Genomic DNA, 27,162 nt, shown 5'->3' on the forward strand with positions numbered 1-27,162 from the left:
GCAACCAGATCATGTGGGGCCCATAAGCCATGTGAGCCTCTAGGAGACCCAGGGCACTGGGGAGTCATTGAAGGTTCTATTCTGTGCGGTGACGAAACAGAGATGTATTTGCAGTGAAATTGAAGATTTGGAGACATTTTAAAAACACCGTGTTTACACTACTGTGATCTTGCAGACCTCCCCTGCAGATTCACCCCTGACGTTCACGTAGGCCCTCGATGCTGGTGTGACGTTTAGGAATTGTTTTTTCCTCAAGGTTCTCAGATCAGACTTTATGCACCGAACCATACATTCCCACCTGATGGCATCTGATGGCATTGTTGTGAATGAAGAAGAGGGTGAGGGTGAAGGGGGTCCTTGTATCCTTTTCAAAATAAATGCATGGCACATCCTGTCTGATCGTGCCACTTTCAAAAGTAGATCTGTATTCTCTGTTACGATCTTGATTCCATTCCAAACACCGTACAGCCCATTGCAGCCTCATCCTGATCTTTGCCATGTCTTGTGAAATCATTAATCTCCTCTCCAGGCCCATTGATTCCTCCTCTCTGCCCTCTTTGCCTCAGGACAGTTCCCTGTGAGCCTCTCTAATGCTTCCGTCTTGCAGTGCACTGTAGAAGGCCATGGGACTGGCACCTCTTAAGCCCGCTGTCACCTTGCTCCTCGGTACAGAGGCATTTCAATTGAAGCTCCCTGGTCTTCCCTGACTCCAGAATCCCACCCCAACCTGACCAAGCCCTCAAGGTCAGTCTTAATCAGGCCGATGTCCACATGGGCCACATAGAGTCCCCTTTTCACCTGCGTTGCCTGACCATTGCTCCCTTTTTCCAGAATATTCTTTTAGTTTATCACTGCTCAAGCAGGTGGTCAGACAGACATGCACAGTTTGATGAATGCTGTGGTAGGGTTGGGCCCAGGGTGCAGTGGGAGCTTCCTGGAGGAGGTGATACTTAAGATGAGGACTAAGAGACAGGTGGGGGTCAGGCAAAGGTTGGAGTGGGGTTACTCCCTATCCCCAGTGCCCTCTCTCGCTCCTTGTCAGCTGTCCTGATCTCGGCAGCCTAGATCTCGGGCCCTGGGAATCTCACAGGTGCGCCAAGGAGACTACTGTGGTTTGTGATGAGCTGCAAATGCCATGGCTTGGTCGGTGGGATTTGGAGTGACAGAACGGGAAGAGAGAGACATCAGGGATGGCACCCTGGGGGCTCATAGACTGGAGGAGGAGGTTAGGCTGGCTAAAGAAATAGGGTCACATATTGTGTTTTAGAAAAAAATAACTGGTTACAGCTCAGGTTGCAGAGGGTAAAAGCAGATCATAGTGGCAGGTATTCATTAGAGCAAGTGTTCCCTCCGGGGTGGGAAGTGTGTGTGTGGGGGGGTGGGGGGTGGGGGGGGTTCAGCTTAGCACAGGGGTTGATGGCTCAGAGTGGGGAGCCTGCTCCCAGCTGCTTTCCTTAATAGGTGGGAACTTCAAACAGTTACACTCTCTGTCCTCCCTTTTCCCTCTCTATAAAATGGGAATAATAACCACACCTCCTAGAGTAGCTACTCATAGGATGGATTGTGGTAGGATTAAGTGAGCTAATATCTGTAAAGCATTTAGAATATTGCCTGCCATGTAAGGTTTGTTAAAAGATGGGAAGGGTTCTCTAGCCCTGTAACTCGATGTTTCTGGGACTGTATGGTCTCTGAGGCTTTCAGAGCTGACTTGGCATCTAGAGTATGTGGGGAGGGTCTGCTTTGTGGTTGTAGTTTCCCAAATAACATATCGCTTGCTCTAAGTTTCCTGCCATAGAAGGACACTGAGGATTTTGAAATCTCTTGATGAACTTGGTTTTACCTAGTTCAAAGGCTTTCAAAATGGTTTTTTTTTTTATTTAAAAAAATTTTTAATGTTTTTATTTATTTTCGAGACAGAGAGCATGAATGGGGGAGGGTCAGAGAGAGAGGGAGACACAGAATCTGAAACAGGCTCCAGGCTCTGAGCTGTCAGCACAGAGCCCAACACGGAGCTCGAACTCACAGACCGCGATCATGACCTGAGCCGAAGTCGGCCGCTTAACCGAGACACCCAGTTGCCCCTTTCAAAATGGCTTTTTAAAAAAATGTTTATTTTTGAGAGAGAGAGAGAGAGAGAGGGAGGGAGGGAGGGAGGGAGGGAGGGAGGGAGAGGATCTGAAGCAGGCTCTACTGACAGCATCCAGCTCGATGCAGGGCTTGAACTCATGAACCGTGAGGTCATGACCTGAGCCAAAGTGGTCTGGTTAACCAACTGAGCCACCCAGGCGCTCCTCAAAAATGGTTTTAAATAGTTGAAGTCTTTTGTCCCAAATCTTTCGCAAAACCCTGATGTTTACAACTGATAAATCTGTGTTGCTCTGGTTGAATTAATAGAGGACTCATCAGTTAAACACCCACTTAACTTCCTCTTCCCTAAGGTCCCCCTTAAGAACCAAGAAACACAGTTTGGATGCTGCGGGTCTGGTCAGTTCAGGGAGATGTAACTGGCTCATGCAAGATCACATGGAGACCTGATGACAGATGTGAGACCAGGATGAGGGTTTCCTGACTGTTGAGTGGCCCCCTCTCTATTAGACCAGGGGTTCTCAGTTCTGGCCTGTCTTTAGAATCCCCTGGGGAGCTTTATAAAAGTTCAGTGGTAGGGCCCCACCTTCAGAGATACTGGTCCCAGGTTAGTGCCTGCATCAAGGGCTAGATTTATTCCGTCTTTAGCAAGAAATAAACTCTTGGTGGAAAAAATATGTCTTACAAGTTTTAGCTGTGAAAATTATTAAAAATTAGCTGTACCAGAGTTTCTAGAACTGCTGTGCAAAGGTGTTCTTGAAAGCAGGGTGTCGAGTGCTTCTGGGCCCTGCTTCAGAAGAGCCTCGAATCAGGGTTTCTCTTGACTTGCTTAAAAATTGCCCAGATATGTGTCAACTGGTTGCTGTTGCAACGCCTTCAGAATGCTTTGCCTTGTTGAAGGAAATGGCTGGATTACTTGTCAAAAATATTTCATAGTTGCTTTTTTAAAAAGGTAGTAGCATTGGGGCCCCTGGGCGGCTCAGTTGGCTAAGCGTCCGACTTTGGCTCAGATCATGATTTCACAGTTCATGGGTTCGAGCCCTGTGTCGGGCTCTGTGCTGACAGTTGAGAGCCTGGAGCCTGCTTCAGGTTCTGTGTCTCCATCTCTCTCTGCCCCTCCTCAGCTCACTGTCTGTCTCTCTCAAAAATAAATATGAAAAAAAAGTAGCATCATTATTTCACAGGGTTTGATCTTCTTTGATTCAAATTATGATTCTAGAAACATGATACGTTGGGTGTAACAGAATCTGTACCTGGACACGGACACAGTCATTCCTATTTCATCCCTCACTGGCTCCGGCCACAGCTTCCTTAAAGATGTTTGCTGAGTTTCCATTTGAATTGGGTGCAGGAGGACTTTGTGTGCGTGTTTTTCCCAGGCAGCCTCAGGACCTTTGGAGAATTAGATGCGATAAGCAAGAAATCCTTTTCTTTTGCTACTTTCCCCTAGGTGTGAGGATATAATATGGCAATATGTACTTTACTAATGCAGCAGATGATGAGAGCTAGTGGGGAGTTTAATAACTGCTATCATTGAGAAGTAATGATGAGCATAAACAATAATCCAGGATGTGTGGAATGACCGTGCATTATTTCTATTGGTGACCAGTCACAGGAACTGCTCATCCCGCAGTGCTTTGTTGCCTCGCACTCATAAGAGAAAATGCTACATTGCAGAGGCTTGTGAAAATATAGATTCATAGACTGACTCCATTCTAGCCACAGATGCCCTAAATTAAGAACATTTTCCAAGGTGTTCAGTTTTATTCTTGGTAGATAGCCATTTCGCCTACTTGTAATTCTGTGTGTGTGTGTGTGTGTGTGTGTGTGTGTGTGTGTGTGTGCACGCGCGCGCGCGCGCGCGCGCACCTGCCTTCCTTATCTCACACTCCTCCTTCATGCCACCCATGCCCCAACTCCCAGGATACTAGATAACACATACATCCTTTCACCTCTGTGTTCCCAGCTCCTGTTACAGAAACGAGCAACCGCGGCTTATCAAAACGTCACAAAGCCCACATGACACAGAGCCCAGAAGGCAGCCTGTTCAGGGCCTGTGCACCATTCCAAGTGAGACCCCAAGGGCTCGGGCTCCTTTAGACTTCCTGTCCCCCCACACTGAGCTACAGCCTTCAGCCGTTGTTGCAAGAGGGTTATTCTGCCTCCCAGTGTTGCTTCTGTGACCCAGGCAGGAAGAAAGGTGGAGGGGTGAGGCAAAAGGTCAGGCCACTTGAGTCGTCCCTTTCATTGGGAAAATAATAGCTTTCCCAGAAGCTCCACCCAGGAGGCTTCCACTCGTAGTTCACTGGACAGACAGCACAGGGTCATACAGGCACACCGAGCTGCAAGGGAGTCCGGGCTGGTGAGGAGCTATGGCAGATACATGGCTGCCCCAGATAGAATCCATAGCGAGGAAGAAGGGAGAGTAGACACCAGGTGAGCATATACCATAGGCAGCCACGTGATCTCAGCCTCCTGGTATTTTCCTCGACTGGCTGCCATATCAGCTCTCACTCCGTCCACATTCTTCTTGGCCTGTCTTCAGGGCCTGACTTCTTCCCCCACTCCCCCAGTTCCCATGGATCTGTACTTCTTGAATATTCGACTTTTGGAGTTAGCAGGGCACTGGACTCTTCTAGGGGAGCTTCTCAAGTTGGTGAAGAACAGAAGGTCAGAAAATGACTTCCCCAAGACCATACTGTTCTGGTAGTGGTAGAAGTGACACATGAGTGAGATGTATTACTTAGCTGCTCACGTGGCATAAATTACCCTTTAACCTTGCTAAATCCCCACTCCCTAAGGTAGCTATCACCTGCCCTTATTAGGCAACCATGGCCCAAGGATGGTAAGTGACAGGGATGGAGTGACACAGTCAGTGACCTTGCTCTGTCTCCCACTCCCACTGATTGGCATTGAAGATGCCATGAGAACTCAGATCTTGGAATCCTGACGTCCTTGTTCTTTCTACTGCCCTCTGAGTGGGAGTCTCCTTCCTCTGTTGTATGGTGCTTTGAGTCATTCATTAGTTGTTACTGCTTGAATTTGAATGCCTTTTTTAGGGTGGTGTTCACCTTCTCCTGACATCCTCACTCTCACTCTCCTAATCCTCACAGCACAGCTTGAGTGATCTTTTAGAAACATAAATCAAGTGCATCATCCCAAGCTCGGTCGATGACTTTTTATTACTCTTAGGCTAAAGCCAAGGTCCTTCGTGTGTCCTGGAAGGACTGAGTGGTCTAGCTGCCATGTCCCTGTCTGGCCTCATGTCTTTCCCCACCCCTTTCCTGCTTCATTCCTCTATTCAGCCACATGGCCATGGTTCAGTCTCCTCTCACTCTTCATGCATCTTCCTCCCACAAGGGCTTGGCACCTGTTCTTTCTACTACCTGGTGGTCTCTCCTCTCATTACCTTGTGAACTTCCAAACAGTTCTTAGCCTAGCCCTCATGTCCCCTGGAAGCCTCCTCCAATGTGCCCCTCTCCAAGCTGGCCTCATAGCACCAAGATCCAGAATTGGGATCTTACGTTTGTGTGATTATTTGATCAGTATCTGTCTTCCCCACTGGATTATGAGGATCAGCCCATGTCTGATACCTCTTGCAGCCAATTTTTTACCTCAATATCCACTCTGTGCCTGTCACATAGGGACACTTAGTATTTGTTGACTAAAAAACAACTATTTTATCTCAGCACATGGCACAGAATTGAATGAAAGCAAAATTTAAAGGGCACACATGGAGTAATGGCATATGTCACCATAACTATACAGTATCTTCCAGCATCGTTCCAGAATAGACCAAAAGAACTTTATTGCTTTAGCTTGGAAAATGATTCAATATTGCTGTGGTACAGATAAGCTTAGTGGTCACAAGTAGTCACAATAAAACCGTACCTGTTTTATTACCTATGCATCTTACCTATTGAATAAATTAAGCTCTTATTTTTCTTTAAGATTTTTTTAAGTTTGAGAGACAGCATGAGTGGGGGAGGGGCAGAGAGAGAGGGAGAGAGAGAATCCCAAGCCAACTCCATGCTGTCAGTGCAGAGCCCAATATGGGGCTCGAACTCAGGAGCTATGAGATCACGACCTGAGCCGAAACCAAGAGTCTGCTGCTTTACCGACTGATCTTACAGTTAAGATCTTAGGTACATGTAATTCAAACACGGTTCTTAAAAACATTCATCTGAAATGGTCTAGAAATAACTCAGACTAAATCCATGGTAGATGAGCGACCATGAGGAACGCGTAGCTTTGGGGTAGGGAGAGGAAACAAAGATGCTATGTACCAGCTGGGAAACTGAGGGAGGCAGGAAATAAGGAGATTTGAATTGGCTGCATCTTAGACTCCGTGTCTAAGGAAGAAAACATGTTCTAAAAATATAGGATGTAGACCAAAGAAGATGGGGCAAAATTATCTGAGAGTGAAAAGGCTCTAAAGGGGAAAAACGGGTCTACTTATTTCCCCTCGAAGAACCTGCAAAAAGAACTTCACTTTCTCCGGAGCCTCGAGGCCAAGGTTGCTCTGGGGTTGCGAAGAGAGGTGAGGCTTACGGGTTAAAGCTGGACTCCTCAAGACTTCCCTCTTGGCGTGGAGTTCTGTCTCAAACCCCTGAGCATCAGATTAAAGTGGATCTTGCCCCAGAGTGGTAACCGAGCTTGCCTGGAAGCCCGGCCTCTCCCCCAGGCCGAGAGGCAGGAACCCCTTCACCCCTTGGGCGGCGGGTAGCGGCAGTGACAAGTCCGGGACCACTTCCCTGAGTACCGTTGCCATGTTTCGACCCCCCACCGTCGGCCAACCCAAGACAGAGGACCGAGGTGACGCGCTGAGCGCCAGGCCTTGCCGCACCAGTGTGAGCCTGGGGCGGTGGCCACTGCCGTTCTCACTCCCTGTCGCCTCCCTCCCCCCAGGAATCAGAGGGCGTTTCCTGTCACTACTGGTCGCTGTTTGACGGTCACGCGGGGTCTGGGGCTGCCGTGGTGGCCTCCCGCCTCCTGCAGCACCACGTCACGGAGCAGCTGCAGGACATCGTGGAGATCCTGAAGAACTCGGCGGTCCTGCCGCCCACCTGCCTGGGCGAGGAGCCCGAGAACACGCCCGCCAACAGCCGGACTCTGACCCGCGCAGCCTCGCTCCGCGGAGGCGTGGGGGCCCCGGGCTCCCCCAGCACCCCGCCCACGCGCTTCTTTACGGAGAAGAAGATTCCGCACGAGTGCCTGGTCATCGGGGCTCTTGAAAGTGCGTTCAAGGAAATGGTAGGTATCGCGGAGGGGCCCGGGGCGGCAGGGGGCGGGGGTGGAGGGAGAGAGAGAATATCAAGCCTTCAACCAAAGCCTTGTTTCTTGGAAGCTTCCCTACGACGGGTCTCTGACCTGTCCTCTTGTTGTGGGACGCCGCTTGGGTCTTATCCGTTCGATACTCCATTCCCAACAGAGGTTTGGCACAAGGACAGAGATCCTCGCATTGAGTGCTGGCAAAAATGAGAACGATGAAAGGAGGGATAGCGTATGAGCTAACAGGCTTTTAAATTGCACCTACGATTGCTTCTCTTTCTGCAGACTCCCTGATGCCAGCTGGTGGTACAATTCCACTTAACTGAAATGTGAGCCTGGTTGCTGTTTTATACATGTGTAGGAATCACAGGTGTTTGGGGAAACAGCTTTTAGTAAAGGGCTCCAAAGTACCTTTCTTGTACCAATCTGATCAGAGGACAGCTCTTTTACCATGATTGGCCATGTGGTTCTTAATGCTTAAAAAAAAAAAAAAAAAGGAATTGCTGGAGGAGAGTCATGGGGTCACTATCTGAGAATTGCGTGTTTTACTGGGGAACATGGATTGTTTGTACATTTAAATTGGGACGTGTCTGATCAAAGAGTTCAGCCCCCTTCCCTCCCAGCCTCAGTCCTGGGAACACACAAAGGGAAAGCACGCAGCTGCTCTCACAGTGTCCCTTGTTGTCCCTCCGCCTGGTGAGGGGCCACCCCTCGGTGCCACCCCCTTCCCTTTCTGAGCTCACTTTCTGCTGAGGCCGTTATTGTGGTTCCAGAGATTTTTCTTTCCTGAGCAACAGCCTGCGTGCAAGTAAAGAGCAAGGAATATTGAGAGATGTTCTAAAGACGGGAGTAGAGCGAGCGTGCCGTATTATCCTAACACCCCGGAGAGTCAAGTGATGACCAGCTGTTCAGTGAAGCAGGAACAGGTTAGGAGCAGCTCCGCAGAACGGAGCATGTGACACAGCACAGTCCAGGATCAGTCTGTGTGCGAAGGAGGGGAGAAACGTAAATAATGTTGCACAGCACCACCCATCTGATTTGTTTACAAGGCAAAATGCTTCCTGTCTTCGCACCTCATGTTTGCACCCTGTCCTCACTTTAGCCCGTCCCTTCTTTGGTCAGCGTGCATCTCTCCTTGTCGTGCTGATGTTTACCCTTTGATTAGCAGGTGGCTTAAAATGCATCTCTTTGTCAGGAGTATCTGGTAGCCTTCGATCCCAAGAAAATCACCTGGAAGCTGGAAAAGACTATTCAGGGAAAAAGGAATCAAGGTAGTAAAATTGACTCCTACGCGGCTCTGTATAAAATCTCTCCCTCACCAGCTGTCACAGAAGCTGTCTAGAGACCTCAGTGTTCAGAACGCTAAATATTTAATTGAGGTAAAAAATGTGACAGTAGGTTACTCTCTTAATGGGAGGAAAAAAAAATCCGCTTACGTGACAGAAGTGAAAAACAAAAAGAAACTTAGGGTTTTTCATTTCCTTCTGTAATTGCTTATGCCATGGGGCATCTTTTACTCGCAACTGCTGTATTCCCACTTCTGTCCACTAGAGGCCAATGTCACTTTGAGGCAGGCCTCCTCAGTGGTCTCCAGCTGCTTCTGCCCATTAATGCCTCAAGGGTACTAGCAACCACTCTCCTGGAAATGAGAGGGTCATTCAGAAAAATACTTGGTCAAGGGCCTCATTCATGTCTTTTAAATTCTTTCTGCTTTTAACTAGCCAGTTAAATTACCTGCAGTTTTTACCCTGGAACCTTCGTTGTCGGCAAAAAGATCATTTCACTTTCCCATGTCATTCAGTCAATAAATGAGTGATCAGAACTAACTCTATGCCAGGCCTAACTGGGAAAAGAGCACTGAACAAACTAGGCAAAGACAAGTGTTAGATGAGCAAAATAGAAGTGGGAAGGGCCTTGAGTGGAGAAATGCAGGGTGAACTAGGGGCCCTATAAAGAGATGAAGTGAAGCGGTCCCTTGGGCAGTAATGCTGGGGATGGGGGCGAGGAGGAGTAATGCAGACAGAACGCAGGAGGCCGGTTCCAGGGAAACTACATCAGAGAACCCACATGGGCCTAAGGCAACGAGCTGATGTCAAGGGTAGGAATGATGGATGTAAGGTGAATTGGAGAGGTGGTCAGGAACCTACCTGTGGAGGCCCCGGTGTGCCACGTTATGAATTTTTGGCTTTAAGTCGTATCTGTTTTTCGGTTCCTCCCAGCATGCAGCTTCCTCTTCACACTTCAGTTTTTGTCAGATTGTCTCTCTAGTCGCCAGTATGCCAGAGGCCTACCTGGACTTTGCCCCACCTGCTTCACCTGTTAAATGAGAAGACTCATCGTTCCTTGGTTCGCAGGGTGCTTGGTAGGGTTGGCCCTACCTTCTGTTCAGCTAGGGGCTGAGCTAGTTAATGTCGGTTGGCCCAGAATAATTATTAATATACTGTCCCCTTTTAGTCTCAAAAGCGACCCTGCTTGGATAATGTCTTATGTTTACCCTAATTACAGAGAGATGCTCTTGTTTTTTCTTTGCTTCATCAGGGACTTGAGGAAAAATGGACTCTAGTATCATAGAAACGTGCCTGACTTAAACATTAAGTTCCTTGCGGTGAGCTTCAGAACCCACAACACAGAAATTATACAGTGTACCTTCAATTTAATGGCCTGGAAGGTCATTGCCAACTCGTATAAAATACTTGTTCCCTTGTCCCTTTTAAATATTACATTTTTAATGTCTTATTATTTTGTTTGTTTGTATTTAATTTTCGAGAGAGGGAGACAAAGAATCCTAGGCAGGCTCTGTGCTCTGAGTACAGAGCCCGACCCGGGACTCCATCTCATGCACGGTGAGATCATGACCTGAGCTGAAATCAAGAGTCAGATGTTTGACTGACTGAGCCACCAGGTACCCCACAACAGGATATTTTTGAGAGTCCGTGTTTGAGGGCAAACTGGTTTTTTTGAAGTGCCCAACATGAGCTGATTTCCTTATCTCGTTGGCCTGGCCTTGGTGGATTCTCCTCTGGCCTTGCAGAGTGGGGCACGCTGGGAATTTCCCGGCTATTCCTAAATTTTTCCCTCATGGTAGCTAGCTACTTTCTAGCTTTCCTAGTTCTCAGTATCCTTAAGGTATTTCAGGTTCTGTGCTGTTCTGATCCTCTGTAATAGAAAGAGTCGGTATTAAATAAGATTCAATTATTTCAGCTTTGTGCCTCTCTTACTTTCCCTCACACTTTTCATCCCTAAAAATTCCCCAAGCCCAGCATCTCAGCCTCACATTTGCCTTGCTGATGACACCTTTGCAGCTACCCTTCCTGAGATTCAGAAGTAACTTGCAATATCTTTACAGGCACAGCTTGCCTTTCACTTGGGGTTTTGCTTTATTTACAGCAGCTCAGCAACATAGAATCAAAGATCTTCGGTCTTTCTCTGTCTCTCTGTCTCTCTGCATTGTCCTTCTCAATTAGTAGTATTTATTGAGCTTGTATTTTATAGCTAGCATTCTTCTAGACACCATGGGAGTCTAGAAATAAAAGGTTAGACTATATGTCTGGGGGCATTTGTAGCCCCACATTATATGCATATAGAGATGTATAACATCTCATTTATTTTGATGCCCTAAGTAACATTAAGTGGGTTGGTGACATGTTGATACCGATCTGAAAGAGAGGGTCAGGTAAAAGATTTAGAAACCCCAAGCCAGAATAAATAGTACTTCTTTAGAGGAAAACGTAGGTCCTCGTTCCAAAGTACAGACTACCAGAAGTGAAAGATACGTTCTGAACAAGCTATCGTCTCGATAACAGTTTCATCAAATACTGTAAGCTTCTTTGAGGGCACTGCTTTTCCTTTCCTCTTTGATCCTCTGGTTGCCTGACGCAGCATGCGGCTTGTGGTGAAGGTGACCTCTGACCCCTGGCCTCTAATACTTACTGTGCTTGCCTGCTGAGGCACGTTTACCCTTTGGCCCCCTTATTGTATCTCATCTTGGATTTTTCTTCACACTGAGAAGGCTGTGTAGTCCATTCTTCCTGTGTCCACTATGGAAAAATGAACCATGGTTCCCTTCTAAAGGACCAGAATCTCAGGAACTTTCTGACTGACTTCAATTCTGCTTCCCCACAGCGCTTTGTAACGATGCCTCCTTGAACAGCTTAGATTTGCCACCGATTGTGTTTATAGGCTGTTGCTGGGCCCAGGATGATGGATGAGGATAAGATAAGGTCTTTTAGATCCTGGGGTCAGTCTTCTTGCTTCTGCAGCCTCCCCAAACAGGACTGCATGGCCAGCCTTTCAGACTCATGAGGGGAATCACTTCCATTGTTGGTGGAGTTGTGGGAGACCACTGCTCTCCTAAGTCAGGAGAGATGAGCCTTTTAGCCTGCCAGCTATAGAATTTGAGCTCCGGACAAAGGCAGGAGGAATTTCGAAAATTCTGTCCTCTTTCCTTTTCAGTGCCGGTATAGAAGTTTGGTTGTTAGGAAGGAAGAAAATGGCAATATTTTTGTTGTAGAACTACCATACATCCTCCTGTCACTGAATTAATGATTGGAAATAGCACTCAGCTTGGATTTATTGGTAAAAACCTCATTTCACTATTGTGAAAAAGAGGATAAATGCAAAGCTTATTTATAGTTTATAAATCCTATTGTTTTCAAATATTAGCATATTCATCGTAAGTTATGGACCTGCTTTCTTAAACCTATGTCTTTCTGTGTTTAATAAGCTAGAGTTTTGTTTTGTCTTTGTTTTGGTAGAACAGGAAGTTCCTCCTAGAAGGATTGAGCATGTGATTCCACAAACAGCCAGCAGGTGGCAATATGAGGCAGTATTGGTTTTTTCCTTCCTCATTGCCTGGCTGACAGATTGGCTTGTTCCCAGAATAAATCAAAATCAGACCCAGATACTAAAACCATGCAGAATCTTATTATTTGTGACTGACACTATTAGCAATGTGCTCAGAGCCGTGTTTTAACCCATCTATGGGGAGCTGCCAAGTCCTGTTGAAACTACCCAACACTCGCTCCCTTCTGTTGTCTCATGTTGCTGTCCTTTTGCAACCTGAAATTGGTAGGAAACAAAGAATGATCCTGAAGCTGCATCATCCCTGGGACTTTCAAACCAAATTATAACCATCCCAAGCAATATATTTTCTTTCTTGCGGTTCTTTCCTGCTGAATTAGTCTCATTTCACACATCTCTCCTACTTCCCTTCATTGCCAGTATCCTTCCTTGAAACAAAAAGAAAATTAAATCCCAAGTCTTTAAAAATTGGATCCGTTCTTATGATTTAGAGATAAATCTGGCTTAAACGTAGTATTTAGACAGACACACAACACAGGATAAATCAGTCCTACTAAACAGAAGGGACTGTTTGAGCCATCTTGAGCAGTCTGCAGGACCCTTGACTGAGCAGGTAAAACAGTTATCTTGTTAATTGAATATTATGAGTGCGTAAATTGGTCTTTTAGATTACACTTGCAAAGGAATGATAGTATATGCATGTGTTTTGCTGGCAAGTTATTCTAGAGTTATGTCTTGGGTCTTGTTGACAGCTAAAATGGGGAAATACTCCATACAGGTTCTTGTTTAGCACAAAGCAATGGGCAGTAATTCCCATGATTTCATTGATTTTTTTTTTAAATACCCAAACATGAGGGTTTACAAAATAATAACTCTACATTTTTATGTATTTTTAATGTAGAGTGTGGGAAGCTTAAGCTAATTGGAAAAGTTGAAGGTTTGAAGGGTAGTTAATTCAGCAGTAAATATCCTTATTGACTTCATTTATCATGTTTGATCTGGTAGTAAAAGAACCATGCAGATGGTCCTTTAATGTTCCTTTCAGTACTAAGATTTTGTGAAACATCTTTTAAAGAGGAGTAGGTGGTGTAGGAAAAAAATAAATGTGCTATTTTGGCTTCTAGGGAGGGGAGGGGAAGCAATTATTTTTAGAATATGTTCTAGTTACACCCAGTTTTAGAAGAAATAGAAGAGTGTATTTTAATGTCAGCGAATCCTTCAGGGGGATGAAGTCTGTGGAAACACATCTTTCAAATCCTAGTCACTGTGATCACAGGGAGCACACACATAATTCACGTGTGTGTGTGCACACAAGGGCATCTGCACGCACACACATGCATGTGTATATTACCACAGAAGCGGTGGGGGGTGATAGAAGGGTAAACCTATTAGAGTTTCCTGAACAAAACATGGCTAGACTTTAGTCCACTGTTTATGTGACAGTGTTGCCAAACTTAGCATTCCTTATGCTGGGGGAGCTACAGAGGGCACGTAGTTGAAATATAGGAAAAGATGAAAGAAAGGATGAAGTCAATTAGAACAGAATGTTGAATCGCACTATTAACGTAATGGCAAGGGATTAATTGCGCAAGCTAGCTGTAACATCTTCCTCCAGATGAAAGGCAAATAGGCACTCTGCTGTAGCAGAAAATCGCAGTGTCGTACATACACTCGTCTTGATTTTTTTAAGAAATAATTTCCGGATCAGAGTTTCTGGCAATGTTAACTGTGATACAGAACACACCTGTGATGCAGGATGAACTTGTTTGAGTCCCAGTGGAAATTTTTGCCATGGATGCTGCTTTCACTTGGGCTCTGTGTATCATAGCATTTTCTTTTGGATTGCACGAGTGATTTAAGTCTTTCAAGCATTATTCACACCCCACTCCATGTATAGCATACAAGCAGTTGGGTGCTCAAGGGATTTTCTTAAATAAAAATTGTCTTTCATTCAGACATTAGGTATTCAAACAAATGTTGATTCTGGATATGAAAACATACTTTCTGTTAGCCCCAGCAGTTCCTTCCAGTATATTAAAAACAGTAGCATAGTCATATTGAGTGTGGACTTGACACACCAGTTTAGATACTAATTTGATGAAATATGTGTCTATCATAACATCAGCTTTATTTTACTTATTTAAATGGGAAAGAAAGGGACTACATCCATCTGCAAACTGCTTTGTGAATAGGGTTGTTGGTTCGGTTTTTATGCATTGTTTGGAGGTTAAACAGACAAAACTTCTGACAACTGGATGTTTTCTTTCCCTTTCACTTCCTTGTGACAGTCTCTTTGGCTGATCTTTGGTTGATACTCATGCTCCTTCTCCTCACCCTCGGGGCTCCTGCCATTCTTGTGTAGGTTCTGATAACCATTCATTCATTCTTGCCAATTGACTGCATCTGAACTGAAGCATGGGTTCCTGCTTAATTATCATCTTAGCATTTATTTGCGTCCTAAGCTTTTCCTTTGTCTATTACAGGGAACACATTTCTCATGTTACGGAAGGGGTAAGGTGGTAAAGAGATAATTTGGACACCCAGGCATTTTTAAAGGTATTTCTTCATTTGCCCACTCAACAGATATTTATTAAACTATCTTTTTACCTGGCCTGGCATAGGTGTTGAGGGTCTAGCAGTGAGCAAGAGAGGTCTCTGCTGCCGGTCATGGAGCTTCTGGGTCTGGGAAGGATCGAGATGGCCAGCTAAGCCCCTCACACATAGCATCTGATTTCATCCTCACAGTACTCATTTAAGAAACTAATTTATACAGAATTTGAGTAAATTTGTAAGATCCAGTCTTTGAAGGCGGTCCTCATGCTGGACTCTCTGCAGCTTTTCTTCTCTTCGAAACTACCACATCCCCCCACCCCCCCACACACACATTCTTAACCCCTCCCCGTGGTTCCCCAGCCTTTGTTCTCCCTTCCCCCTTCCCCAGTTGATTCCCAAGTAAGTTAGTTTCTCCCAGATTCTGATTTTGTACTTTTTATCTACTTCCTTTTTACCAGTATGCTGATCTTCATCTGTGTCCTTGGCTCAGGCTCTTGCCCTGTTTCCAGCTTTTCACTGGTGATTTGTTTGAACTTGTGTTACCACCTCTGGCCTCTGGAGCCGAGCATTTGTGATAAATGCCAGATTACTGAATTATCTCCCCTTTTCCAGGAGGAGGCTGGTTGAAGCAGCAGAGTTGTGACTCTGTGGGTTTCTAAGAACCACAAAAGTGCCCCAGCCCCCGGTCTGCCAGGGGGACCCTCAGAATCGGCCCAGGCCCCATCTCTTCTTGTCCTCCTCCCTCACTCAGCTTCAACCATAGATTACCATGGAAGTGTTTGGCCTTATTTTAGCCAGCATCCAGTTTATTTTCCTAACTCCACTCACATGTTTCTGGGGTCACAGAACCCATGCTTCTGTCACTGACCCAGAATTTCACGAAGACCTGTGTCTTGGATGATGCCTATTTGTCAAGAGAAGTCTTGGTCTGTTGTTGATTTTCTGGGTGTGGGGGCCTCAGTAGGTGGCAGGTGATAAGAGGCTTTGGATGAGGAGAATCAGATTGAAATCCAAACCCCAACCAGGTAAATGTAGGCAAGTTACCCCCCTTCTGCCCACCCCCCCCCCACATGAAGGTTAATAATACGGTTATGAGGATTAGCTGAGACTCTCTCTGTACGGTACTTCGCACCCTGCCTGACCTGGAAGAAGTGCTCCTTGAGTATCAGCTGTGGCTGTGAATGTGTGTCACACACATTTGTTGTGAATCTGTGGCTGTCGGACAATGAAGTCAGATCAGAGTTCGTAAGCTTCTAGCTTTGATGAGTAAGACAGGGCAACCGGTTGGCTCCTGCCTGCTTTTGAAGAGAGGACACAATTCTTCAAGTCACTTCTCTTATCTGGCTGCAAAAAGAAACTATTGGAGACTTTGGGGTTAAAAACATTGCTCAGGTCCAAGTAGTCAGCATTACCAGCCTGTCTATTTATTGTATTTCTCACATGGCAGGTCAGGCATTCCATACAAAGACTATATTTTCCACAAGCTGGGGTATTTATTATTGAATGCCGTTGGTTTTCTTTTTCTCATTTTTGTTCTGATTAGATCCGTTTGCCATCCCTTGTTTCCTGTCTCTGGTCTGCAGATGGGCTAATAGACGACAGTTTTATGCCAGTGACCTCAGTGATTAAATGCTCTTCAGGTGGTAGAAAAGTATTAACGATTTTCTTGTCTCGTCTTTGAAGCACATCCTGACTCCGAGGGCTGTGTCAAGGGAATGAGGTTAAGAAAGTCTTTGATATGAGTTTCTGTACAATCCAGCGCTAACTGTGTTTTCTTCTCCAGGACCTACAGATAGAACGAGAGAGGAGTTCATATAATATATCTGGTGGCTGCACAGCCCTCATTGTGGTTTGCCTCTTGGGGAAGCTGTATGTGGCGAATGCTGGCGATAGCAGGTGAGCACATTCTCTGTCTGGTTCTTCCTGGTCTCTAATGCCTTCCATAATTTTTATCTGGTTTAAAATAGTGATAGGAAATAAAATAACTCTGTTTGAGATTAGATATTGAGAAAGATGATCTTTCTCCATGTAAATAAAGTGCATCTAAGATGAATCATCTGGCTGGTATTAAGAGGTAAATGCTGTCTCGTACCTGCCCAGAGTAGCAGGTCACGTATAGACCTGTGATTGATCTGTATACCTGGGATTAATACCTGTGGCTAATCTAAACTGGTAGGATACAAATGTGTTTTGACTTCAGAACCTGATCTGCAGTAAAATCTTAGCAGAGGCATAAAACAGGAGAGGGGAAGGAGGAGAGGGCTTTAAATGAAGGAAGTGTTTGGAAGGGACTGGGGAGGACTCTGTAGCTGCTTCTACTTCTGCCCAGTGACTTTGCTCCGTCCCCTCCCAGAATCCCATGAGTTTCTCCCTTTGTGCACAAGCCCTTAAAGGCTCTAGTCTCTTTTCTGGGCTCAGCCGAAAGGAATTTTGGCCAAGAGATTTTGGTTAACCCCTAATCTATCCAGGATTATCAGGAATAAGATACATTTGGGTTTTATTTTAAATTACTAATGTGTCCTCACTTAACGCGCAGGGAATTTTAAACTTCTAGATTTTGTGAAAAGTGTTCTAATACGTATTACATACGTGTCTGTCCCCTTTGGTAACAACATAGGTTGGCTTTCTGCTAAAGACCGACTCTTTGTTTTGAAAGCAAAGTACTAGACTCTGCAATACGCCCTTAGAGGATGGGTGGTTTCCCTATGCAGCCTACAGTGTTAGGAGGCCCTCGTCCCTCAGTCCCCTGTCTCTGGGTCACGTGCCTCTTTGAGCATCCCTGCTTGCCCTTGGCCCTGCTCCAGGTCTGTCCCCACTGCCTCCCCTTCCCTGCAAACCTCAGGTCATGGCCGAGGACTGACTCCTGGCCGAAGACCAACTCCAGTAGGCAGCAGGGGAGAAATTTAGCTTTGACTTCCATTTGCAAAGCAGGACAGCCTGAGGGAGTCTTCATTCCCTAGAGGGAATCATCCTTTCCTGGTCTTCCCACTGAAGATTCCAGAGAGTAAGGAGAGTGAACTGCCAAGGCAGCAGTATTTGGAGTTTGACAATTGATGGCTTTTGAAGGTCTGTTTTATTTTAATGTGTATGTGGATTTCCATTAAACTCTATAAGCTATCTCCATTTCAGCATGATGTTTTGCTGGGTAAATGGAAGTGTCTATAAGATACCATGTTTATCCCGTGGCTTCCATTCCTCAATGTCTTGTCAGAGTCCCAGCAGGAGACAGACACCTACTCAGGTGGGTCAACTGAATGAAGCAGTGAAAGGAACCCCGCACAGGGGTCGGGCTGGGGGTGGGGCACTGGGGCTCAGAAAGACTTTTACACCTGAGGCCTGCAAGACCCAGAGAGGACTTGCTCCAGCAGAGCCCAGGAGAGTGGGGTCATGTGTGAGGGCCCCTGGGCAGGAGCTACAGGAGAAAAGGGAAGAAATACTTTGACTTCTTTCTCTTCCATCCCCCACCTCTACCCTCGCCTCTTGCCGGGGCTGCCCCGTGGATGATCTCAGGTGGGAGCCAGGTGACAGGGAGCCCACGGAGTACTACTGGTCATGGAGGTCAGCCAGCTAGGGCATGCACACAGACCAGGGTGGCATCTCTGGGGGGGGGGGGGGCGGGGGAGCAGCTGCAAGCAGCACCCCTGCTGTCTCCCCTTCCCTTCTCCCTGCCAGGGTTTGAGCTTCTTGCACATAGGAATCTTCCATCTCCAGGGGCCTTTTAAGACTCACACTGAGGAGCAGGCTTTGGGCCTGTTTTTCTGTTCCGGGTCTTGCATTAGTTTGGAGACAGATGAGCAGGTAAGGAGGTGATGCCCTTCTCTTCTGAGTGAGACTGAATCAGCAATTCAGCCGTTGCACTCATATCCACCCTAGGCTTTATGTCTAGTTCCATGCCCTTTGCAATGAGCTTGCTTTTCTAGCCCTTCCATGACTAGGGAGGTGACAGAGTGTCTTGCTCCCTGGGAACAGGTCCGCTCCTCATCTCAGGAAGCACCTCTCACCAGATGATCCCCAGAGAAGAGAACCCAAATTTCTGGGCCTGGAGTACCTTCATGTTGGATTATCCTCTTCATAGATACAGCTGCTCCCTGGGGCCTTCTCATTTTTGAATCTAGTTTTCTTCAAAGCTCCTAGCTCTTTAACAGAGCCACTTACCCAGCCAGGCCTTCTGTCCTCCTTCCCGGAAGCTCCAGTGCCCTGTCCAGGATCTGCCAGTCTCCAGGACTCATCTTCTGGACTTTTGTCCCCACCCTTCCCCCACCCCACCCCTTGTGTTTAAAGTGCCAATTTCTAGATCAGATCTTGAACTCCACATCTGTAAAAACAGTGGTGGTAGACTAAATAATCCCTAAAGTTTCTGGCATTCCATGTATATTACCCCATGAGGAATGACACTTTTGGAAGATAAAGTGATGCTATACTTGTTGATTTTCAGTAATTTTTATTCTTCTTAGAGTCAGTTTTTGAAATCTCAGTATAAAACACAGGTTCCCATGTTTCTAAATGTTCATAAAAGTATGATATTTTACAGGTTCCCAATAGTTTGAAAAGCCTGATAGGTACTTTTATCCTCATTAAAGCTATAAAGCACGCGCGCGCGCGCGCGCACACACACACACACACACACACACACACACACATATTATCCTATGATAAAATAGCATCTTTAAAAACCTAATAAGCTAAATTACATGTGCAGTGTTCAGGCTCCAGTATCTAGGTATGAATTGGGGGTTTTATGGCTGATCGGTTGGATTTGCTGTTCATGTATGGGTCATATGTCATATAGAAATCTAAGAGCAGTATGAATTGTTATTTGTGTTCACCATCTGGAGGATAACCTATAGGACATATATTCATTAGGGTGCTATTTTTAGCTCTTGTATGAACAACAGTTATTCACTATCTTCTTCTGTAAGATCATTGCCTAGTTTATGTGCCAATAATATAGGTATTTGAATTTACAAAAATAGTCAGTTATTCCCCAGAATCAACAATTAAGTGAACTTTGATCAGATTTATGTAAATGTGGGTCCATCATTACTTCTGAGCAAGTAGTCATGAATCCAAGGGCTGAATTTAAACAGATGATTAGAGTTGACAGAGTTCTGTAGCAATAGGGCCCTGATTAATTCCTATTTTTTCTTCTTTATTGCCAGACATTGGCTGTTGTATGTTTACTTTAAATCTTGACAGGTTTTTTTTTTTTAATGTTTTATTTATTTTTGAGACAGAGAGAGACAGAGCATGAACAGGGGAGGGTCAGAGAGAGAGGGAGACACAGAATCCAAAGCAGGCTCCAGGCTCTGAGCTGTCAGCACAGAGCCCGACGCGGGGCTCGAACTCACGGACCGTGAGATCATGACCTGAGCCGAAGTCGGACGCTTAACCGACTGAGCCACCCAGGCGCTCCAAATCTTGACAGTTTTGAGAGTGAAAACAAATCTTTGTCATAGGTTCACTACCCCATTATTATTCACACTCAGGGAAGGAGAAGCATTGCACTGGTTTGATTCGGAAGCTACTGGTGGTAAGGAACTATTTTCTGAGCCACTTAGCGAACTGTGAACCATTTGATTCCCCATCAGGCACATGTATGTTGGCAGTTCTTTTCAGGAGGGGCTGCCTCCTGTTGTTGGTGGCTTCGTGGTTTTTGAGTCACTGACTCCCCTCGGTGTAGTATGATGCACCTCGGTCTACAGTGATGCCAGGTGACTAGTGCAGAGTTTGGGACAGACTTGCCTTTCTTTCCTCAGCGACTGGTGCACAGCCTGGAACAGATCTGCCCTTCTCACCTCAGCCGAGGTAACTAGCTGTAGAGGAACACGCAAGAACTACTTGATGCGTGACAGTTGCTTTATTTTTCCTAGGCAAAGGCAGCCGACTAAACACCTAGGGGATCATAAGGGACTAGGAAAGAAGCAGATGGTGGGCAGGTTTCTTCTTCTAGCAAAAAAGAACTGGTCATGTGCAAATGTCATGCAAAGCAATATGCAAGCTATCACCCATTGTGTTTGAGTCATTGGCTCCTTAGGGCTTGGAGGGATTCTTCAGTTTGAGAAGATGCTTTGAATTCATTTTAGAAGATGATTTCATTTTATTTCTATGGAGCTAAGGCACTAAGGAGGCAAAGCCAGTGCCACTTATTTGAAACAACATCTGAAGGTTTGGCAACTGAGACTAGGTGAACTCATTCAGATGAAAGAACATCGTTGAAGACTTGTTAACTTGATGATTCCACTCTTGCCAAATTTATAGTAACAGGACAAGAAGACATAAGTGCTAGGCACATGTTAAATACCGTAACATAATAAAGAATTATATCCAATTCTCTCAGTAATTTAGTGACAAGCAGGCATTGTTAATGTCAGATAGGTATACTGAGGCACAGCAAAGTGATTTCCCCCAGCTGGAAGTCAGAGTGCCACATATATATATGTGTGTGCCATATGTGTGTGTGTGTGTGTGTGTGTGTGTGTGTGTGTGTATATATATATATATATATATATATATATATATATCTTAAGTAGGCCCCACACCCAGCATGGGGCCCAGTGTGGGACTTGAACTCATGACCCTGAGATCAAGATCTGATTTGAGATCAAGGGTTGGGCACAACTGACTGAGCCATCCAGGTGACCCCAGTGTCATGTGCTTAGTGCCTGTACCTTGGGATTTCCCATCCGTGCTAAGACTTACAGGGTTTTTTTGTTTGTTTGTTTGTTTTTAGAGACATTTTCACGTCTCTAAAATCAAGAGTTTCTAATTAACTTTTTTTTCTTTCCTACTTGTATGTAAAATGATGGCATACATTATAATCAGTGGCATCTTTGATTTTACCTGAAAAAGTTTATGGAGTGTAAACCTTTGAGGGGATGGCTGCACTTAAAATCTATTTTAAATACATTGCAATAGTGAAGCAGATAAGCTTTGAGTGGTCCAGTTCATTCATTCATGATACAAGGAATGCTGTTTTCTCAAAATGAGGGCTGCCACCCACTTTTAAAGGTCTCAGAGTTCTGTGATAGCATTGTAAATTCTGTGTTTTAATTTTGATGATTATCTATTGAAAATAACAAGCATTGTCTGGATTGCCTGGCTGACTATGTTGTAAATAATAACTGCCTTGAATTCAGATCCCCATTTTGTCATGTTCAAGGTCCTCCTAAGGAAAGATCAGGAAGGTCAAATGTGTTCATGATGTAGCTCTATCTATAGGAGTGAAGAAGCATTCCACTAATTGTCCTTTAAATGAAGCCAGGAAGTCCAGCCAGGGTGGCTTTCTTTGCTATCTCTTTCCCTCATTTTTAATTGTCCAGAATTATCCTCCATCTAACTTACAGCTTTCCATACTCATTCAGAATATGGAAAGGTGAATTCCTCTGGTAAGTCTGAATTTTCTTGAGGATAGGAGTTAGGTTTTAAACAAGACTGCAACATTTCTCAGTTCAAAACCAGTTATATTTCTGTGGTGTTTTGTCTCTCAGCCTTCTCCGCTTTGCTAGTGGTAAGACAGTGAAACATGATGTAACTTCCTCCAACCCAAGAGAATGTAAAGAACTATTCCCTCCTGTTGATGTTCATGGACATAAATGCCCGGTACACAACCTTCCTGAAACTGCTTACTCATAGGTGGTTTGTCTATCCATACCTGCCAGTGAGCTGCTTCTTTGATAATGGCCTTCCTTTGAGTCCAGAAGTATATTTGATCTTCTTCCATTGACTACATTAAGTTCACCACATCTCTCACTGTGTTTCACAGGTATCTGAAAAATAGTATGGAGAAAAGTGAAAATTAACTTCCATTCTCTACTGTGAAAGTTAAATCGCTATTTCTACCTTTTTCTGCATGGCTCCCTCTCTTTTCTGTATATATTTGCATAATCCCTTAGCTATACCCATAACCTGTAGAAGGGAATAGCAGAAAGAAAATATTACTATCAAATACTCACAAATACATGCAAAGACATAGAGACTGTGATGGCTCATAACAGTCTCTACTTTTCCTATCAAGCCACTCACTGTCTACACAGAGGGCATGTAAGAGACCCTTCTCTCTCTGGACTTCCTCCCTATCTCTTCCCCTTGGATATTTTTGAACCTGACCCTGACACCCCTTGCCCTGAATCAGTGGTTCTCAAAATGTGGTGCTCAAACCAGCAGTAGTATCTGGGACCTTGTTAGAAAAGTAAATTCTGGAGTTCTACCCCAGACCAACTAAATCAGAGACCTAGCGTATAGGGCTTTAGCAATCTATGGTTTAGCAAGCCCTCCGGGTTATTCTGAAATATAGAAGAACCCCTGCTCTGAAGTCTACTCCTGGCATCTAAGAGAGCCAGGAAGGAGCCACTGTGTCCTTAGGGTTTAAAAACTACAGCTCTTCCTGGCCTGAGGCCAAAGTGCCCAACTCTGAAGGCTATCCAAGCATCCGGCCCTCCTGGCTGCATCCAGACACCACATGCTGGAGGGCTTCTGTGGTGATGTTCCCCCCTTAGGCTCTCCGATGCTGCTGCCTGAGGTGGAGGGGCCCTGCCTGCACCTGTCAGCTGGCTGCAAATTCCTTTTTGCCAGTCTCCTACTCTGGAGCATAGGCCCTTCTCCTTGAAAAGTGTGAGTTAGAGTAAAGATTTCTCCTATGGTTTAGCTCCTTATCTCAGATTCCCACTGACTGCTGGATAGTTCTGAAGCCTCCCCCCCCCCCCAGAAGCCCCCATTTGTCTCTGAAATGGGTCAAGCATGCCCCTGTGTGGACTTCTGGTCTCTTATGGTTGGGCCCCTGGCAGAGTGCACTTGTGGCTGTGGTTTCCCCATCCCACCCAAATCATGCTTGAACAACTTTACTCCCATGGAAGGGCTGGGCCGGGAAGTCTCTTGGCATTTGTAGGAATGGAATATTTGCATATACAAATACTGGCATAAAATGGTTCATGATCGTACCTTTTATCTATCCCTAGCTGCTGAGATAGGATGAAACAGTGCATCAGTGTCACAAGGGAATTTTCTAGTGTAGAATCCTAAAGTTTTATCTTTGGGCCACATTGGCCATCACCATGATTTTTAGGGTTTAGTCATCTTATTTGTTGATCGTGTGAAGTCAGGTAAGATGAGCTGGCAAGATACAGAAAGACCTTTAGTACCTGGCAAAGTGGGCTACAACTCACCAGGTGAAGTTTAACAACAGTGAAGGTAAAGTGTATTACCTGTTGAAAGGGGGGAAAAAGCTAGCAGGATATAAGAGATGAAGCTTATCAGTGGCTCACATTTTTTAAAAATGTATTTAAGTGGACAGTAAGTTCAATCTGGTCAGTGTGGTGTAGACACCAGAACTTAACGTAATCCCAGACTGAAGCATCTGAAGTATGAGGCAAATAATACATAATGGTTTTTTGTTGGCTTATTTTGTCTCAGGCGTTCTTTCTAGTTTCTAGGGCTTTACATGAGTAACCTGATTAATCCTCACACCAGCCCTTTTGGGGAAGAACTATTATTAATCTTGTTTTACATGTGAAGTCTCTCTCTAGGTAACACAATTCAACATGTGCATGAATGGACAGGAATATTCCAGAGGCCAGAGTGGTGAAGAGGTTTAGAACCATGTTTGAAGGGATAGAAAAAAATGCAGACTAAGTAGAGTTTGTTAGTCACATGGAAAGATAATTTGTATTGATGTAAGAGATCTTTGGATATTCGTCAGGTACAAGGGAGCGTGGATAGGGTTGTTCTCCATGAGTCAGGGACAGAGGTGATAGCCACAGGAGGAAAGGGCAGTGGTTAGGAACATGGGCTCAAACTGCCCGAGTTGAATCCTGGCTCGGCCACTTGTAGTTGTATGCAAACTTGGGCCAATCTCATGTGTCCAGTGGCTCAGTTTTGCTACCTGTAAAGGAGATGATGGCAGCACCACTTTCCAGGGAGGACTAGATGAGCAGACGTGAAGAAAGCATTCAGCACAGGGCCAGGTCCACAGTAACTGCTCAGTAATGGTTAATTGCTTTATTGTCATTGTACTCGGTACAAACTTAGAGCTGAACACAGATGCAGGGAGCTGCTGTGGAAAATGCTGGGTTCTCTCCTAAGGAAAATATTTGTGCATCAGCTCTATGACCACCTAGCAAGAGTGTTGCACTAAGTAATTTGATTTCTCAGGGTCCCCATTAAGTGCCATGTTTCAGTGACTTTAGGGGAATCTTTGAAACATTGTGATGTTTCCTTTTTCCTTCTTACAAGAAATTAATGATCTCATGGTTTGTATTAGGACAGGTACAAAGGTTTCCTGCTGTGCAATGATACGTTAGGTAGGCTAAGTGTGGAAACAATAGATGCTCAAATTCACTAGTCTGGAGAAGCAGTGGCTTTGTGTCTTGCAGACATCTGAGGACCTGGCATGAAGGAGGCTCTGTCGTCTTTAGCACTTGGCTTCCATGGTCTCTGGAGGTACGCCTCCATCTAGTCAGCTAGAAAGGGACAGGAGCCTGGATGGGGGTGGGGAGCAGTCAAGGGAGGTGTTTATGGCCCTGGCTCAGAAGCAGCACCTGTCGTGTCTGCATGCTTTCCACTGGCTAGAATTCAGGCGAATATCCATCCCGAGAAAACAAGGCTTCTGGGAAATGTATTTATTCTAAGTTGTTTTCCCTGGACCAAGGGAATTTAATATGATAAACATTTGGCAGTTTCAGCCACCCCTGGGCATTGAGAAGGGAATTCATGGTAGGTTCAATTGGTGATCGTGTCTTTGTTTGTTTCTGGTACATTTTTCCCCATTGAGCTGATGAAGCTACAACTTGGATATCATTGTTTTTTAAGCCCAAACAGTGGTGATCTCTTTTGTTGCTTTAACTTTGTCACTGTTAGTTTTAGAAGAGGTGCCATAAGTTCAGCTTAAATTGTCAGATAGCAGAGAACTAGCTGTTTCACCATGATCCACTTTGATCTTGGAAGCATATTTGAATAATGAAAAAGCCTGCAAGTAAACATCATACTGAATGTATTTGTCTTTAGAAAGTTCATCACAGAAAACAATACTTATTTCATGCTAAGGAAGAAAGATGGCATTAATCAGGTGTAGGGTATGACTATACTGATGTTTTAGAAATTTCTGTTCTTTTGAGGTTAGTTTAAAATTCTTATCATTATGTTGTAGAGATTCTTTTTTAATTTTTTAAAAAAGTTATTTATTTATTTTGAGAGAGAGAGATAGAAAAAGCAGGGAAGGGGCAGAGAAAGAGGGAGAGTGAGAATCCCAAGCAGGCTCCACACTGTCAGTGCAGAGCCTGATGCAGGGCTTGAACTCCCAAACCATGATCATGACCTGAGCTGAAGTTGGAAGCTTAACCAACTGAGCCACCCAGGAGCGCAGGTTGTAGAGATTTTTAAATGGCATACCGGTTCAGGTCAATAGTTCCACGGAAGAGGCCATTGTTATTTTAATATCACATAGATGAGCAAACCCCATCACAGAGCCTGTACCTTGCCCGACATCATACTGTGCACTGTGCAGCTAGAATTCAAACTGAGGCCCGTGAGTCCCAAGTGCGTGTACTTAACCACTACCCGGTTCTGTGCCCTGACTCATCCTCCCCCACCGTGTAGCTACACATACACTTTGGCTGTGGGTGGGTCTCCTTGGCCACTTTCTGAAAACCTTATTTTAGGTTTTTATCTTATTTTTTTATTTCACGTTATCTTTGTTTGTCTGTTTGGTTTTAAATAATCCACATACGTCTTGCCTGGGTTGTTAAGACAAGCCAATACTGAGTCAGACATCGGGGCCACCAGTCTGAGGTATGAAGCTGACTTGCATCAAAACCATGCCGGGTAATGACCTGAGAGCAAACCATCCTCCTCCCTCAGGAGGAAGTGGGGCCAGCTGCTACTTTATACCTGCGATGCTCTGAAACCCTTTATGAGGTGTTCTGGAAAACCACTTCCCTTTGGGAAGGTGCCAGAAGGATGAGTCAAAGGTACCGTGGAGGGGTGGAGGGGTGGAGAGGGGAGAGCCACGAAACTGATCCCGGGCGGTTTTATTGGCTCCACCAGCCGAGGGGCAGGCTGCAGCAGGAGCGGTGGTGTGGTGCTTGTGGTGGTAGCAGCAACGGTAGTGGTCATAGTAACATTAGTGGGCACTGCGGTGGGGGCCAGTATTTAAAACAAACATAAAAGAGAGTCTGCTCCTGGGGCATGGGCGGCTCGGTTAAGCATCCACCTCTTGCTTTTGGCTCAGGTCCTGATCTCACAGTCATGAGATCCGGCCCCACCTGGGGCTCTGCATTGAATGTGAAGCCTGCTTGGGATTCTTTCTCTCCCTCTCCCTGCTCCTCCCCTGCTCTTTGTCTGTCTGTCTGTCTGTCTGTCTGTCTCTCTCCTCAAAATAAATAAACATTTTTAAAGCATGTTTTTTTTAAAAAGGGTTCACTCTTCACATAGAGGGCAGGATGTAATTCTAAGGGAAAGGTG

At 45.3% G+C, this 27,162-nt stretch overlaps 1 protein-coding gene and 1 long non-coding RNA gene across 4 annotated transcripts in view; both read left to right on the top strand.

The window, feature by feature from the left end:
• Positions 1 to 27,162, top strand: part of PPM1H (protein phosphatase, Mg2+/Mn2+ dependent 1H) — a 262,320-nt gene that overhangs the window by 121,570 nt on the left and 113,588 nt on the right. For all 3 annotated transcript variants that reach the window (XM_058742160.1, XM_058742159.1, XM_058742158.1), the window contains exons 3-4: positions 6,994 to 7,338; positions 16,493 to 16,605. In XM_058742160.1, the coding sequence (XP_058598143.1) occupies positions 6,994 to 7,338; positions 16,493 to 16,605 (458 nt within the window). The remainder of the gene's footprint in view (positions 1 to 6,993; positions 7,339 to 16,492; positions 16,606 to 27,162) is intronic.
• LOC131519299 (uncharacterized) lies at positions 16,613 to 19,135 on the top strand. The gene is made up of 2 exons (XR_009265582.1): positions 16,613 to 18,507; positions 18,679 to 19,135. It is a non-coding gene; the product is annotated as an uncharacterized LOC131519299 (long non-coding RNA).

This window comes from Neofelis nebulosa, chromosome 8, assembly GCF_028018385.1.
Source record: "Neofelis nebulosa isolate mNeoNeb1 chromosome 8, mNeoNeb1.pri, whole genome shotgun sequence".
In the NCBI taxonomy this organism is placed as follows: Eukaryota; Metazoa; Chordata; class Mammalia; order Carnivora; family Felidae; genus Neofelis; species Neofelis nebulosa.